The sequence below is a fragment of the Epargyreus clarus genome, unplaced genomic scaffold (assembly GCF_041222505.1).
Source record: "Epargyreus clarus isolate Ecla_fem2 unplaced genomic scaffold, WU_Ecla_fem_2.2 ptg000014l, whole genome shotgun sequence".
Classification (NCBI taxonomy): Eukaryota; Metazoa; Arthropoda; class Insecta; order Lepidoptera; family Hesperiidae; genus Epargyreus; species Epargyreus clarus.
Genome location: NW_027332222.1, coordinates 13,639,216 through 13,654,844, shown reverse-complemented (window position 1 = coordinate 13,654,844; position 15,629 = coordinate 13,639,216). Strand labels below are relative to the sequence as shown.

The window sequence follows — 15,629 nt, the reverse complement described above, 5'->3', positions numbered from 1 at the left end:
TCGTGTGGATGGATCATTGAAAGTAAAAATAAAATGGTTATTTTTATTTAAATTTGAAGACATACATCTTTTGATCTTACATATCTATTGTATAATTAAATGCAAACATGATCACAAAAAGTAATAAAAAGCTATAGTACCATGTTTTCCATCAACTCCAGATATTATTACTAGAAATCAGTAGTATCGCAATAATTGATTATATTTTGAAAATTTCCAGTAATAAAGCCAATTTTGATAGTGTTATGCATATTGAATAAAGTCTAGTAATACTTGTAATAGCTGTAGACTTAGTTATTAGTCTGTTTTTATTTGGGCCATGCTTCCAAGTTTCAACTGGCGAATAGCGTCTTGTCGAGAAATCGCTACATGAGTCGACGACCAGCCTGAAAATATTAATAAAAACACTATAATTAAATATGCTATTGAGTATGCAATTAGTATTTTGTCTGAAGAAATAACTTAATTACAGTTGAATTAAACACAAAATGTTGCTATTCCTAATTCACCCTTTTTGTTATTTAGAAATAAAATAATTATGTAAATATTTTTGAGTATATTACCTAATTCAACGATAAACATGGCCACACGAAAAAAAACTGACTATGGTCAAACACATATTTTAGTAAATAAATAATTCCACGTTTCTTAGTAGGTACTAATTAATTTTCACCTCGTTAGGTATTCAATTTTGAAACACAATATTTAATTCAATTTGATAATAAGGTATTAAGCGATAAGAGTTATAAAATGCTGCACACTTACTCTGGGTATTATAATCAATCTTCTGTATCATGGTATCCTTAATACCAGGTGTCGATGAACTGATAGGGCTTGAGGAACTAGAAAGGGTAGCGCTGGTGCTTGTAGCAGCTGTGGACGTCGACATGGCGTCGGATGCTGGCTGTACCGGCGACGTAGAAGCTGCAGCATCACCTTTGAGAGTCGAGTTGCATTCCACCCTAAACGGATAATCACATACCCCGAGTCTCTGTAAAACAAATGTGAATCTATTAAAACTACGTCACTTTTGGTGACGAACTTAACGTGTTGATTCTTCATGGGAGTGTGGAGTTTAAATCACGCAACCTAATTCTGAAGTATTGCTGAAATTAGCATTAAACAAAACATTAGCATTTTGTGCTAACGTATTCAATAAAACATAAACACTTAAGAATCGTTCCAACCGAGTAATTAACGCAATGTGCTTATCATTAAGTTGCGCATGAAATAATAATCGCTTAGTCTGCAACTGTCTTATCTGAAAAGCTCTATCTGAAAGTTTGTGTCAGCTGTCCGTGGACTTCTGGAATCAACCTTAAATAGCATTGAATAATACATGAATGATTTGAAGGTGGTAGAACCCTTTGTGGTTCGACTCCGGTGGCACCACCGCCACACCTATTTCTACCTAATAACAGCAGTGTTAGGCGCTGCTGTGTTCCGGTTTGAAGGGTGTGGTAAGGGACACAGACTTTTCCGAGGCGTTCCAGCTTAGTACTCAAGGGTAGCAGCGCATCTGTGGCTGACCACAGGTAGGAATATCTAATCCTATCTGGGGTTGATTACAGATGTCCATGGGCGGCAGTAGCCACTTACCACCAGGTGGACTGCATGCTCGTCTGCTACTCCTATAACATAAAAAAAAACATGGGTTTGGACACCGATGTGGTCCTTGAGAACTAAGATGGCACGCCACATAAACATATGTCATTGTATGTCTTACCACACGCTTCAAACCAGTAATGGTGAAACACGTGTAACCATGTCGCTTCTGTAGTCGAACTACGAGGGGTACCCTTAGGTACTAGGAGTGTACTTTATTGTATTACACTTGATTTAGTCTGAATTTATCTATGACAGGATTGTATGTGTATATAGTTTATTGCGTCCGTGTTATAAAAAAATAAATCTCATTGAAATCTTACAATGGCCTCAATATCGTGTGATAGAAAGTTGCCTCAGATGTAACAGGTCTATCTAAGTTGTATAGGAAGTTATATATGAATACATATGTTTTGAAAGTTTAACAGTCCTATTAAGCATCAAATGGGGGTGCAGTTAAATTTAATTTGCTTCACTTTAATGGTTAGTTTTGAGTGAAAGTGAAAAATATATTTAAGGAATTTACTATTGTTATTTTGGTTTTTTATACAGAAAATGATGATTATTAATTTATCTACAGATTCACTTAATTGTTTAATTAACTCATACTATAGAGCGTCATGTGGTATTTTTTTCAGCAGTAACTTTAAAAGTATAAATTTTTGCTCGGCGCCTACTCTAGCTCTTATAGTTATTTGTTCAAGCATCGTGTCAGCCAACGCCTGGTTGCTTAAAATTCATTTTGAAGCAAAATATCCGTAAAAATAATGTCACTTTTTTCCTTGAAATTACCAAGTTGTAAACATATAGGTAGGTAGTTATTATGTTTAATGGAAAAATACACAAAATATGCGGTAAAACATATTAGTCCTGGTAAAACAACGAAGACTTATGTTATGAGGTATTTGCGAAGAAAATGCTTTGTGAGTCATTTAGAAAGGCAGTTGACCTCGGAACCAAGTTTACTGAGAGTTGTGATAAACATCGATCCTCAGGTTCAAGTTAATTTAAAAGGGGAATTAAAAATGCTATCTACATACCCTTCTTTACCAGTTTACTATGTTATGGTTCCTATGGATAAAAACATAAAATGTGGTAGAGCTAGTACGGTTCGACTGAGGGGGTACCATCGCTACACCCTATTTGAAGCAGCTCTGCATTTTAGTGGAAGGGTGTGAATGCCGATTGTCTTAAATACATATGAGATGATCATCTCAATATTGAAGGGGGGCAATGCGTTTGTGAGTGGCTTCAGGTAGAATCTCGATCCGAATCGATCGCCAATATCAATGGGCGGTAGTTGACCACTTAACATGAAGTGTACTGGAATCTCGTTTTTTACTCCCATCTTAAAAAAAATAGTAGGTATAGTTATCAAAATACAGTTATAACCAATCTGTACGGAGATTACTGCCCCAAGAAAATGGTCGAAAAGTATGAAATTTTTAAACTAATTTTGTAGTGGAATACCTAATTTTAAAACACGATCAAAATTAAGTATCATATTAATTTAGATCTCAATCTATGAAAAAGTAAGTAAAATTGTTACCCCCAAGCGAAGCTCATATGTTATTCCAATGAAATACCTTTCATATCACACATAATTATTAAGATATAAGGTGTATTTTGGGAGGAGCAAGGAAAACTCGATAATAAAACGCATACCGACGTAGTTTTATCCCGCCCCGGGCAAGGTCAGAATTTAACTCTGTAGGAGAAACTCGCAATGCGACAAGCGAATTTATGTGAGCTAAGAGACAGGTGGATGGAAACATATAATTCATTCTTATTTATATACTCAACGTTGTAAAAGGTCATACAATTTGCCTGACGTAAGTGGTTTCTAGCATCAGATAGTGGTAAAAAAGTCTAAATGTAACAGAACTTTTAGGTACTTTAGAAGGTGTTTTTGTATTTTTGAAGGTGGTAGAACCCTTTGTGGTTCGACTCCGGCGGCTCCACCGCCACACCTATTTCTACGTAATAACAGCAGTGATAGGCACTGCTGTGTTCCGGTTTGAAGGGTGTGGTAAGGGAGACAGACTTTTCCGAGGCGTTCCAGCTTAGTCCTCAGGGGTAGCGGCGCATTTGTGGCCGACCTCAGGTAGGAATATCTAATACTATCTGGGGTTGATTACAGATGTCCATGGGCGGCAGTAGCCACTTACCATCAGGTGGACTGCATGCTCGTCTGCTACTCTTATATTATAAAAAAAAAACTTAAAGTTAAACACAGATGTGTCATTGTGCCTGAAGCTAAATTAGTCACTTAATAAATACTGCAGCTAAAAGGCAGATATACTTGTTGATGGTGCCTGCATCGTATACCGTAGATATAACTGTGATAAATCTACAGTGAATATAGATTTTTATAAGCTCATCAAAGGTTAAAATTATGAGTAAGGCATTTATTTCCACAAATGTGCATTGGATCTACGAGGTGGAATAACTTAATGACATTTAGTTACTTCTAGAGTTACTTAGCAAAGTAAAATAATTGGTTGCAGTCAAAATATTTCATTAACTATACCGATCATATTATAGTTTAGTCTAATACTCGTAGGTGCTAATATTAAAACATTTTAATTCAAGTGCATGACGAAATACAGCACATTTGTTTCACGATTAAGATCAGAGCGGGATAGTGCGACTGCCTACATAAACCTTTACAATACATAATAGCCATTAGAGGTTAATGTATTCGAAGTGCACGGCTACGTGGCATGTTATTCATGCATTGGAGGCATGTTTCAAAGGCTCATTAAAGATCGCTTCATTTCTAAGTCATTCCAAGTGTTTCGCGTGTCGGTACGGCGAGATTTATGCTCGAAGGGAAGCGTAAGGTATTTCGTTGAAGCGTCCCGTTTACCTCGAACTACTGAGGTCAGGTGAATAAACGCCTGCATTAAACGTTCTACAGATAAACTGATCGTATAAATATTTTTGGATGTTTAAACATTGGTATCATTATTCAAACATGTAATATGAAAATTTACATCATATTTTCAGTTATCATAAAAAGCTTAAATTTTATATCTCATCTTAGATAGTATATAAGTAACAATGTAGTCCATCTAAGTGGCCACTAGTACCCAAGAACATTTGTAATCAACCCTGGATTAAATTGGAGTAGATCCTACCTGATATCGGATCCTAACACAGATGAATTACTACCCTCGAGGACTAAAATACAACGCCTCGTGAAAAATCTCTCCCTTACTACACTCTTCAAATCAGAAAACAACAGCGTTTATCACCGATGTTTTATAGCAGAAATAGAAGTTGCTGGTGTTTCTGGTTTAGAAACACGAAAGGTCTACCATCTACTATCTTCGAATTTAGATGGCCTGATAGCTTTAATACCTTTTAAACTTAAACGTGACTCCCAATACACGAGATTTAGGATTTATACATAAATTAAGAATAAAGTTGTAAAAATATCAATTTCACTTATTGGTAAATAAGAAAATGTTTTTGTCAAGCAGGTTATAGTGAGGAGAATTACATACTTACATTGCACTAACCTGCACTTGATCATGTTGTACCTATTTAGAAGAATATACTATACCTGGCTGTAAGCGAGGTCTGCAGGACATTTGAAGCGCACAGGAACACTGTGTACACACACGAAGAACTCGTTACAGTTCGTCTCGTTCCTGAATGACTCGAAATCATTTACACATTTCGGCTGTGGGGTATCTGAAAACGAAATATAAATTTATAAATATAAATTGAAATATTTCAATGTAGATTTATTGTGGAGTTGGTATCATTATGAAATATCTTTAAATTGGGCCAATAGTAAATTCGTTTGTCATACTTATGCACTATGCATGTTTCTTTATATTTTATGCATCTTCATTTGCAAATGTAGGATATATAAGTGTAGGAATTATATAAGTATGGTGGTATAAAAGTCCATTCATTTTGCGTAAAGGTACCTATACTGCAAGCTTTTATTTAAAATCGAACACAATTATAAATATCAAATTTTCCACAAAAATGACTGAGAGTATTCTCTCTCAAAGAGTATACGTTAATATAATATTTTAATTAAACAGATATTTTATTTTAATCGTGACTTAAGATTTTATTTGATAAGCCGTACTTAGTCACAGCGACGTGTTTTACAAATGGATAGAACTGTAATTACCTCCATTGTGACGCAAGCATTTCTAAATGTAACGTACCATAAAAGTGTTTATTCATAACTTAAAAATATAACGAAAGCCTTATTTACATACACTTAATATGGTCATACAATTGCTTGTAGTGTTAAAGTTTTCTTATTGTTTTCGGTATGAAGGAACTTTAAAGTAAGTTAAGTATTCATAATATTTCTAATACGTTGAACGGATTCAAGTACACGAATAAATAAAAACTTACCTTTTAAACGCCGATTCTGGCAATCAACTTTATAGGGATAGTCACAGTACCCTTCTACCGAAAAGAGCAACCCAGCGGGACATTCTTGTTCAAAGGCCCAGCCATCCCAACAGTTCAGATAGTTGCTGCATAGGTTTGGCGACGGTATTTGTGCTCGTCTTCCAGCGCAGAGTGGGTTGGGCTCAATGAGAGGGTCGCGGGTTGAGAGGATCAGGAGCTTATTGTGATACAGCGGGTTGGAGTTGATCTGTTGCACGACTGCGTCCGATACTGGTATCATGTACGCGATGGTGGAACCGCCGAAGTTCGCTGGCTGCAAATAACTTGTAATTTTTGTTACGACCTCGGGATTATAGGGCTTAATTTGTTAGCTGCATTCTTGTTTAAAGAGTGTATTGTGGTAAGTTTTATGGGACGTTTTGAGTTCTCACTGGCAACAACGCATGAGCAATCGAAATTTTTAGCATTTTGTCGAGTTTTTTTTTAATTTAGAAATATTTAATATCGCGATTAAGTTACCTAGTTTTCTAGCGTATATTATATAAGCATCAATCATTAATAACTTTTATCATTCAAAATAGTTGTTTTGTTACAATTAATTAATTAATTACTCGTACATTGTTAGAAATGTATCATGTTCAGCCGCGCTTATCATTTTGCATTATTATGACACTACGAAAGAATATGTTCTGTAATAAAACTGAGTATCTTAATGTCATTTAAAATTAAAATTTATTAATGGTCGGAATATTCGGAAACTACTGAAAATATTAAACTAATAATATGATCACACAACGGGACTGTGTCTTACAAGGAAGAAAGTCGCTTATTGTACGAGAATTTAATGATTAAATGTTATTACAACACATGCAATATTGATTTTCGAAGATTGTGCAAAGATAAATTTGGAATGATAAAATAAGAACAAGTCAAATTACTCATCCCAAAAGTAAACCCAATCTTGAATAACGGAAACTCACGACGATATAAAACCAATATTTATCGTTGTCACGATTTTGAAATCTTTATAAGGAAAATAAATAAGCATAAGAGTATTAGGTCGAAAGAGTTAATACATATTTTTATGAAACAATCTCTTTTTACAAGCTTTTTTATAATCCTCAGTTGTATTTTATATTGTATTGTTGATTAATGAAAGAATGGAATTGATAAGTGCTTGTAATTAATGTATAATACTTACGCGAAGAAAACTGAAGAACGGGTTCATGAAATTCCAGAAAAATGGATTTTTATCCCCATTTTGAGTTAAATCATGGACAAAAGTATTGCCATAAGTTTTTACTAAATTTCCTTGTTCATCGTAAACTGCAAAGGCGAAAATGTCTGTTTATTTAGTTCTTACAGGTGTGCCTAACTAACCTAAAATGTATAAATATTGTTTAATTTTTCACATCAAATATCAATCATAACCCTTTTGCAATAACCGGATTTACAAATTAAGGCATATGGATTAGCTGAAGATTGATAACTTCTTATAAAAATTCAGGCGTATCATGTTACTTATAATAATGGGAAGGAAATAAATAATGACGTATCATGTATGACAAGCAATACTGCGTATATTAAAAATGTTAGTCATACACTGACAATTTAATAAGGTTAAAGCCATAAGTCACTCGAACGCAACATGTAATGTAAGTTGCATTACAAAGCGATCGTGATAGCGCACGTCAGTAATGTTGCGTATGAACATACATCCTTTTCTGAACATGAAAGGTTTAACCGGTCAGTGACCGCACTATCAATGTATAAAAATAATAATATAATTTCGTAGTAGAAATATTTTAAATGCATTTTAAAAAAAATAGAAGTAACAATGAGTAAATTGCACGAATGTTTAATGTTAAATAATATTGTAATAATATATTATTGTCATAAAATAAAGCAAGCGTACTTCACGATATAAATTCACAATATATAAGTACAATAAGTATATGTTACCTTTGGACTCCTAAATTCTGATGGCTTAAACGTTACACATCATAAATGACTTAAACATTTTTGATCTGATTTATGTCCATTTGATTAGGTCTTATAATAAGGATGTTTAATACGAGTATGTCCCACTTTACAACATTTTATATTACATGAAAAATTTACAAATTAAAGAAAAAAAATTAAATGCTTGATTTAAAAAATAAACTATTATAATAAAAGCTTAATACTTACAAAGTAATCTCTTCTGCCTGCTGCTTTTTTCTTCTTTATCCTTTATTAAGTTGGGTCCATCACTACGAGTGCCGCACACAAGCACCAACAGAACGGCTACAGTGAATACCTTCAGCATCCTGGGATCGCTACTACCGCGTATCTAGCCGGCCAATGTCAGGGCTAAGCCCAAAGGCTAGCTTTTATAGCATCGCACATCGAAAACAAGTACCCAGCTATACATACGTGGGCTCTTGTTTTAGTCTGGACGCTAAAGGAAAGCCTAAAAGGATATGCTTGTTCTACAGTATCGCCAAATGCGAATAGTAAAGTATCTTAATGGGCCACGGGACGCGAAATCGCAAATATTATGGCCGTTTTATTGTTTTTATGCTCTGAAACAACAATGTCGTTACAAAATAATATGTTTATTGTCTTTGCGTTTTATGTGCGAGAGTTTACTTAAACATTAAAGGTTATGTTTCGTCATTCTCATAAATATTTTAAGTCTTTGATTTTGTTCTTTCTGTTTCTATGGTTTAGCTTTTGTTTTCGCAACTTTGTATGGTTTTGGTTCCACACTGTGTAAGCCACATTTGAATGTAGTGTATTGAATATTATTGTCTGTATTTTGTTTACTTCTTAGTAACATGTTTAAAGTCATTCGGAGTGTGCATCTCTGATCAATTTAAGCTTTACTTTAATATATTGTTCTGTTTGAAAGCAAATATTTGTAAATCATCAACGCTCGATATTTGGCTACTTTAGCTTCATAAAACGGTTTTCGTGGCAGCTTTTATATTTAACCCTTAGTTTAGTAAAGATACTTCGCCGCCTTGAAATTGAATGAAGCCACAAATGGCTTATTAGTAAGTTCTTCTTTTGAATTCTTGACAAATAAAAACATTTTAAGAGAAAATTTACGAATAAATGACTAATACTGTGTAATTTACAGAATAAATAAATAATTATTTCAAATATTTTAGGTAAATTTTAGCACGGAGACGTGGCAAAACTTTTTTACGCAACTATTTCAATTCTCAGAACTAGGTACATTTTCTTGTTAGGAGTGAGTAATCTTTACTAATCTATGATTTAATCTTACATTTTAAACTTTGCTTATTTAAATTTTTAATCTGAATGAGAAGATTAGAGTATTAAAAAATAGAATATAATAATATATAATAGTAACCATCGTCGTGAAGAGTGATTGAGCAACGGATGGAAATAACTTAAGCATACGCTACAGAGAGAGCTTTCCAAACATGAACAATAAAACTGGCATCAAGAAATTGCATACGAAAATGCTTCCCCATTGCATTGAAACATAATTTATGGCATTAGACTCTTCCTCTGCAATTGTGAGCATATTATTTCCCTGCGCATTATTTCCTCTGATATTATGACATTAGGCGGCTCCTTTTAGCGTTTACGATGTCCGATAGAGTCATTGCCCGGTTCTCACGTATATTCCCGCCCACGTTCTTCGTCCTGTCAAGGGTCCTCGGTGCATTTTCATCCGGATGATGTTTCTCAACCGATCGAGATTTAATCTAAATGCGCCTATGCATCACGGTAAAGGACGTTGTCCATTCACAAAGAGTAATCTGGTTAGCTAGTTCGTTAATTATTCTGTACCCTTACAGTCACTTTTGTAAAAACGGAAAAACTCATACTACGGGTACTGTACTCTTACCATGAGTTTTTACGTTTTGACAAATATGACTGTTTTGTATTTGTTTACGTATTTGCCCATACTATTTCCAATCAGCGCCCCTAGCGGATTGTGTCAGACTTTGAAATTGTATGGGCCAATACGTAAACATATACCAAAAAAAGTCATTTTTCAAAGTCATTTGTCAAAACGTAAAAACTCATGGTAAGGGTACTGTTCCTGTAGTGTCGGATTTGAAGGATTGGAAGTATCACTACCAATGTACTTTTACTTCATGTATTCTGTAATGACGTTGTGTTGTGGTTTAGTATAAAGTATATTAAATTAGTCTGAAATGGTAGTGATTCACTTAGGTAATGTAACCAATTTGCTACGCTGACCACATGATGATAGGTAGTTTGCTTTTCGTTTAATAATATACGAGATAAAATTGTCCACTATATAGCTTTCCTTTCCCGTCGTTCTAGTACCGTATTGTCTCAACCTATCTATTGGAAAAAAAATGCAAAATTATATAAATACCAGTTGAATATCCATACTTTTTTAAATTGATAGGTAGTAATATCATTGATTTGATAACGGCATTGATTTGATAACGTCACGCATATTTATTCTTACCAACAACAGTGTTAATGTTGTTGTATTTTGGACAGTACCATATATGAGGATATTTTAACTAAGTTTCCGAACAAACCTATGTATAATTGGTTACATGTAGAGCTACAACCTTATTTAAGAAAAGTGATTTTATTCGCACTTACAGAATAGTTGTATACACTTTAACTAACTGTATTATATACACAAACAAAAGCCTAAATATATCGCATGTAAGTTCCTCGTACGTTATAAGACAAGTCAGTAAGACAAGCATCTTGATAGGATGCTACGCGTACTTCCCATTATACAAACGCCAGTTACTCTATCTGACGTGAATGCTTCCTTGCGTGCCCTGAGTGCGTTGTCAATCATTTCGGTAAAAGAATGCTGCATGCTGCGGTGGTTGTTTACTAAGTGCTTTCTAAGTAGATATATTTTCTACTAGTTTTTGCCCGCGGCTTCGCCCGCGTTTATAAGAAAATAATATGACATACTAACATGAATAAAACTGAAAATTCGTACCTTCATTGGAATACCAGTGGCGCCATCTGGCGAAAATTGGTCGTACCAACTCTGAAACCTTCGCGGGCTTATGGACAACAACTTTGCTAAAGATCATCACTTGATCAAATGCAAAGTTTACGGTTCAATCCTTACTAATATTGATTAAAATAATCGACTCTTCGATTAATGGGTCTTTGATCGCCATCCTTAGTTCCCGTGGGATTTCCGGGATAAAAACTATCCAATGTCCTTTCTCGGGTCTCAGACTATCTTTGTACAAAATTTCATTAAAATCGGTTCAGTGGTTTAGGCGTGAAGAAAAGACAACCAGACAGACAGACAGACAGAGTTACTTTCGGATTTATAATATTAGTAAGGATATAAAACTATTTTTAACACGCTTTTATTAGCTTGGGTTATACGTTTGTATGTATGTACATATGTACGTAACAGTAACGGAATCTTTGAGCCCGATTTCTATCCACTTTGAACGTTCAGTTTAATTCAAAATTTTGAAGAATTATCAAAAACCGATGACAATACACGATTTTAATAATTTTGTACCATTGTCCTTATCAATATCCTCAGGATTTCAGGATTTTCGAGGCGAGAGAAAGCGCCTTATGGAGCGTTCAGGCAAAGTTACTAGATTGATTTTTAGCTTTGGAAAATAATAATGTTATTTCCCTATAACTCAAATGTACCGAAACATATCTATAATGCCATCTTGTAGAATGATTTTTAGGATTCCGTACTCAAAGGATAAAACAAAACCCTCCGCTGTCTGTTCGTGAGTCACAGGGCTTTATCTCTTAAACCGTAATAGATAGACACTTCATTTTTTTACAGACGATGCATAATCATGGTCGCCATAACAACAAATACTAAAAATTAATAAAATAAATATAGTTCAAAAAACTAAAAAACACGCTTTTATGATAAATTCAACTAAAAAGTAGAAAATAATTTTCAATCTACTCGTAGGAATCAATTAAGGAACAGTAAATTGTATAATTGTGGAAAAAGTGTGGGGTGCTTTTCGAAAATTGATAAGTGGAGCACTCCACTTTTTCCACAATTATACAATTTACTGTTCCTTAATTGATTCCTAGATTGAAAATTATTTTCTACTTTTTAGTTGATTTTATCATAAAAGCGTGTTTTTTAGTTTTTTGAACTATATTTATTTTATTTTATGGCGTGGAATTTAATAAATGAATAGTACCATCTTTAAATCTTTGGTTGTCCATAGATCATGTCATAGACAGAGCTAAATATATATTTAAATATTTCTTGTTTTCTTCACTTCACTTTGGTACACCATCTTTTCGTGCGTTTCCAACTTAAATGACGCACAATACCTAAAAAATCAAATTAAAGTAGATTATTTTGTTTTTCTGCAAAGTTTTCCATCTTTGTGTAAATGTCATATCAAACACAGTCGTGTCGACTTCCAATCAAACGTACACGTAGATTCTTTGTAGATTTTCGCAATTTAAAAGTAATCCACTGTAGAATAGCTTTTTCCTAGCTCACGCACGTTAGGTGGGCGCGTTACCTCTACTTGCTCTTATTCAGTACTTCTGTTAACTTAATTACGAGATACACGCCAACGCCTCCCACCGACCGTTTTAATTACTTTATTTATTCGCATACCCAGACTGTATTGAATCCTTCTTGTTGCTTTACAAAGATTTATTACATATTTCCGATATATTTTATAAAATACTAGCTTTTGCACGCGATTTCGTTCGCACGGAGAGAAATACTAATCAGTATCAATATTGCAGTGACTAAATTTAATAAATCTTGATAATTTTTACTAAGTGATAATAATGAAAAAAAAAACTTAATATTTATTTACCCTATATATCATATTATTGCTACTTGTTAAATGATTGACATTAATTCACAACCTTTGCGATCGGAACAACTCACCAGAGTTTTATCCAATCTAATCGAAAGATTTACAAAAAAAAATCCCTGGATAAACAAACACATCGATGGTTTTCGTGTATAGAAACAATTTACGTATTACAAATATGTATTAATTTACTTATAGTGATGTATCGTATAATGAGTTAGTTTTCCGATTGTTTCATATCATATTCATGACATCCACACCACGGGAATTTTACATTTATTAATTATAAACATAAAATGTGAACCTATAAAGTATGACAGGTAAAATAAAACAACTTTATTTTCCAACGCAGTAGTTTTATTCGCAAGTACATTTACAAGTCATCTCAAGCTATGACGCGAAAGAGAGGCAGTAATAAAATGCGCTCAGTAGACGTTATTTGCAAAAATACATCGCTGCGTGTATTTTAAAGAGAGTGGTCTTCGAATCATCAGATTACCGCACACATTAAGTAAGATGTTCACAAACATTTAACGCGTGTCAAACTTACACCAGTTACATAAATATCACAATAGAGAGTTATTATTTAAAGGCGAATCTGTAGCAGAGTGAAACTGACACTTGTCGTGGATTCACAATAATCTAGAAACGTCATATATAGTTTTTGTCATGTTCACGTAGTTATGATATTATGTAGATAGAGGAAGAGTCTATATGTAATAAGTCGGACAAACATCTTTAGATACATACTATTGCACTAAGTATGTTGTCTTCGAAAATTGGACGAATTTGTTATTTTATTAAAAGAGTATTAATTTTAATATTTATTCAGAAAAATAACATATTCTGACGATACCTCTGAAAATAGCTTTTCATAGCATTTTTAAACATCATTCTTAATTACGATTATTCGTTCCTATAATGAAACATTATTATGTTGAAGTTGTTAAGAAGAAGAACTTAAGAAGATTAAACTCCATACTTTATAGTTTTTCTTCGTTTGTTGTTTCAGTGGGTTTGGAGTCTAAATCCGCTTAAAGCCACTGGAGACACATAATCCATCCCATTTTTCCTTTTGGAGTCAAACGTACCAGTATAAATCTAGAAAAGTAAAGAATCGGCACTAACTCTGTGTACTTTTATTGTAAAAATATTTCATTAGTAGCATTTCTAGTTCTTCGTTCTCTATGTAACGCAGTTGAAATGCTTACTTTCTATTAGAGCACTTGCTGTGAAGAAAGTAGTATCTTTTTGCACGCGACTTTATTTTGGTCTATTTATAGATGCCATTTGGTGGACTGTCTAAAATTTTATTGGCATTACAAAGTTTATGTCCAAATTGTGGTTTTCTATATTGGTAACTTAACTTTTAACAAACAGGCATCACATTTATAGATAATCAAATGTGGTTATCTTAAAAATATGAAAAGAAATGTTTATCAGATTAATGAAATTAATATTTTGTAAAGCCATATTTATTTATTAAGCGTGTTTGTGAAAATACAATTTGTGACGAATGAAATGCAGGATTGGAATAAAAGTTACATTTTCATCGCCTTTATGAGTATGTTGTTTTATAGATGTTATTCTTTTGTCAAATTGTAATTTTATGATACTAAACTATTTAGGTATTTACATAAATTATCCTTTGGAAAATAGTAAAATAAGTATTATTATTGCCTTTAAAATTAAATCATAATTTTAAGTACCTAGTAGTTATTTTTTTTACCAAGTTTCAGTAGACAGTTTTTAGAAGTATGTAAATGAGCTGACCTAAAACGATGTTTGTTAATTATTATTGAAACATATCAGTTAATTAGCCCTAATTTCGTTAATTACTCGTGAAGCAATGTTTTTCATTCAATTTACTTCACTGTGAGTATTTGCGCATCGCGAAAGATTTCGCAAGATAGTGTGGGTGTTTGATTAAACAGGCATGAAAAATATACAACTTTTTTAACTAGCATTACGTTCATGTTCTATCTACTTTTGAATCTATATTTTTTTATAAATATTTGATTTACAGTTAATTACTTATTTTTACAGTTTTTGAAACTACTGTGTTATTTTTTGAAGGGTGTGTGGAGGTTAAATAATGAAACAAATACGTAATTTCTCCATTAATTTGCTTAATTATACGCAATCTTAATAAATTGGATTTTATACTTATTTTTCTTTTTCTTTGAATCCATCTGAAATGTGTGGAAGTGGAATACAAAAAAAATATACCGGCCGATTTGAGAACCACCTCCTTTTTGAAGTCGGTTAAAAATCATATTCATTTCTTTTCTCTTTATTGCGAAAGTATTTTTTGTCTGCAAATAACTCTTGTTTCTGTTGCTATTTTACTAACTTTTCGCACTTTTTACTAAGTTTCCGTGTCGTTTGCATGTTATTTCAGTTAATATTGAAAATGCACAATTTTATTATAAAAGTTAAAGTTATTTAACTTAGAACTTAAATTGAAATCATTATTCTATTGCGCTAAAATTACTCGCGCTTAATTATTACATCTATTCGGTCTAAATAGTCTAATTTTAAAAAATACAATAGAATCGTTTGTTATTTGTCAATTTACCTTCTCGTTCTGTAAATATTTCTAAACAACAAGTTTAATTTAAATTAGGTATCGATTATCAATATTTTTTGTTCAGTGTCTCGTACTAATCGATAATTCTCTTGCAGAACACGTAGAACGATAACAGGATCCAAATGATCCGGAGAACTCGTGAGGGAAGGGTGTGGCGATATAGAAATGTTAGGTGTGAGAGTGAGAAGGGTGCGCTAACGTAACCTTTCGCTCAACCGTTCATCAGGTAAGAACGGAGG

The 15,629-nt window shown here is 33.2% G+C and overlaps 1 protein-coding gene across 1 annotated transcript; it reads right to left on the bottom strand.

Moving 5' to 3' along the window:
• Positions 1 to 29: 29 nt before the first annotated feature.
• LOC140746928 (uncharacterized) lies at positions 30 to 8,350 on the bottom strand. The gene is made up of 6 exons (XM_073079088.1): positions 8,182 to 8,350; positions 7,193 to 7,317; positions 5,992 to 6,304; positions 5,174 to 5,304; positions 766 to 991; positions 30 to 386 (listed from the first exon to the last, which is right to left on the bottom strand). The coding sequence occupies exons 1-6, from the start codon at positions 8,297 to 8,299 to the stop codon at positions 298 to 300; spliced, it is 1,002 nt and encodes a 333-aa protein (XP_072935189.1). The 5' UTR covers positions 8,300 to 8,350; the 3' UTR covers positions 30 to 297.
• Between the last annotated feature and the right edge of the window lie 7,279 nt (positions 8,351 to 15,629).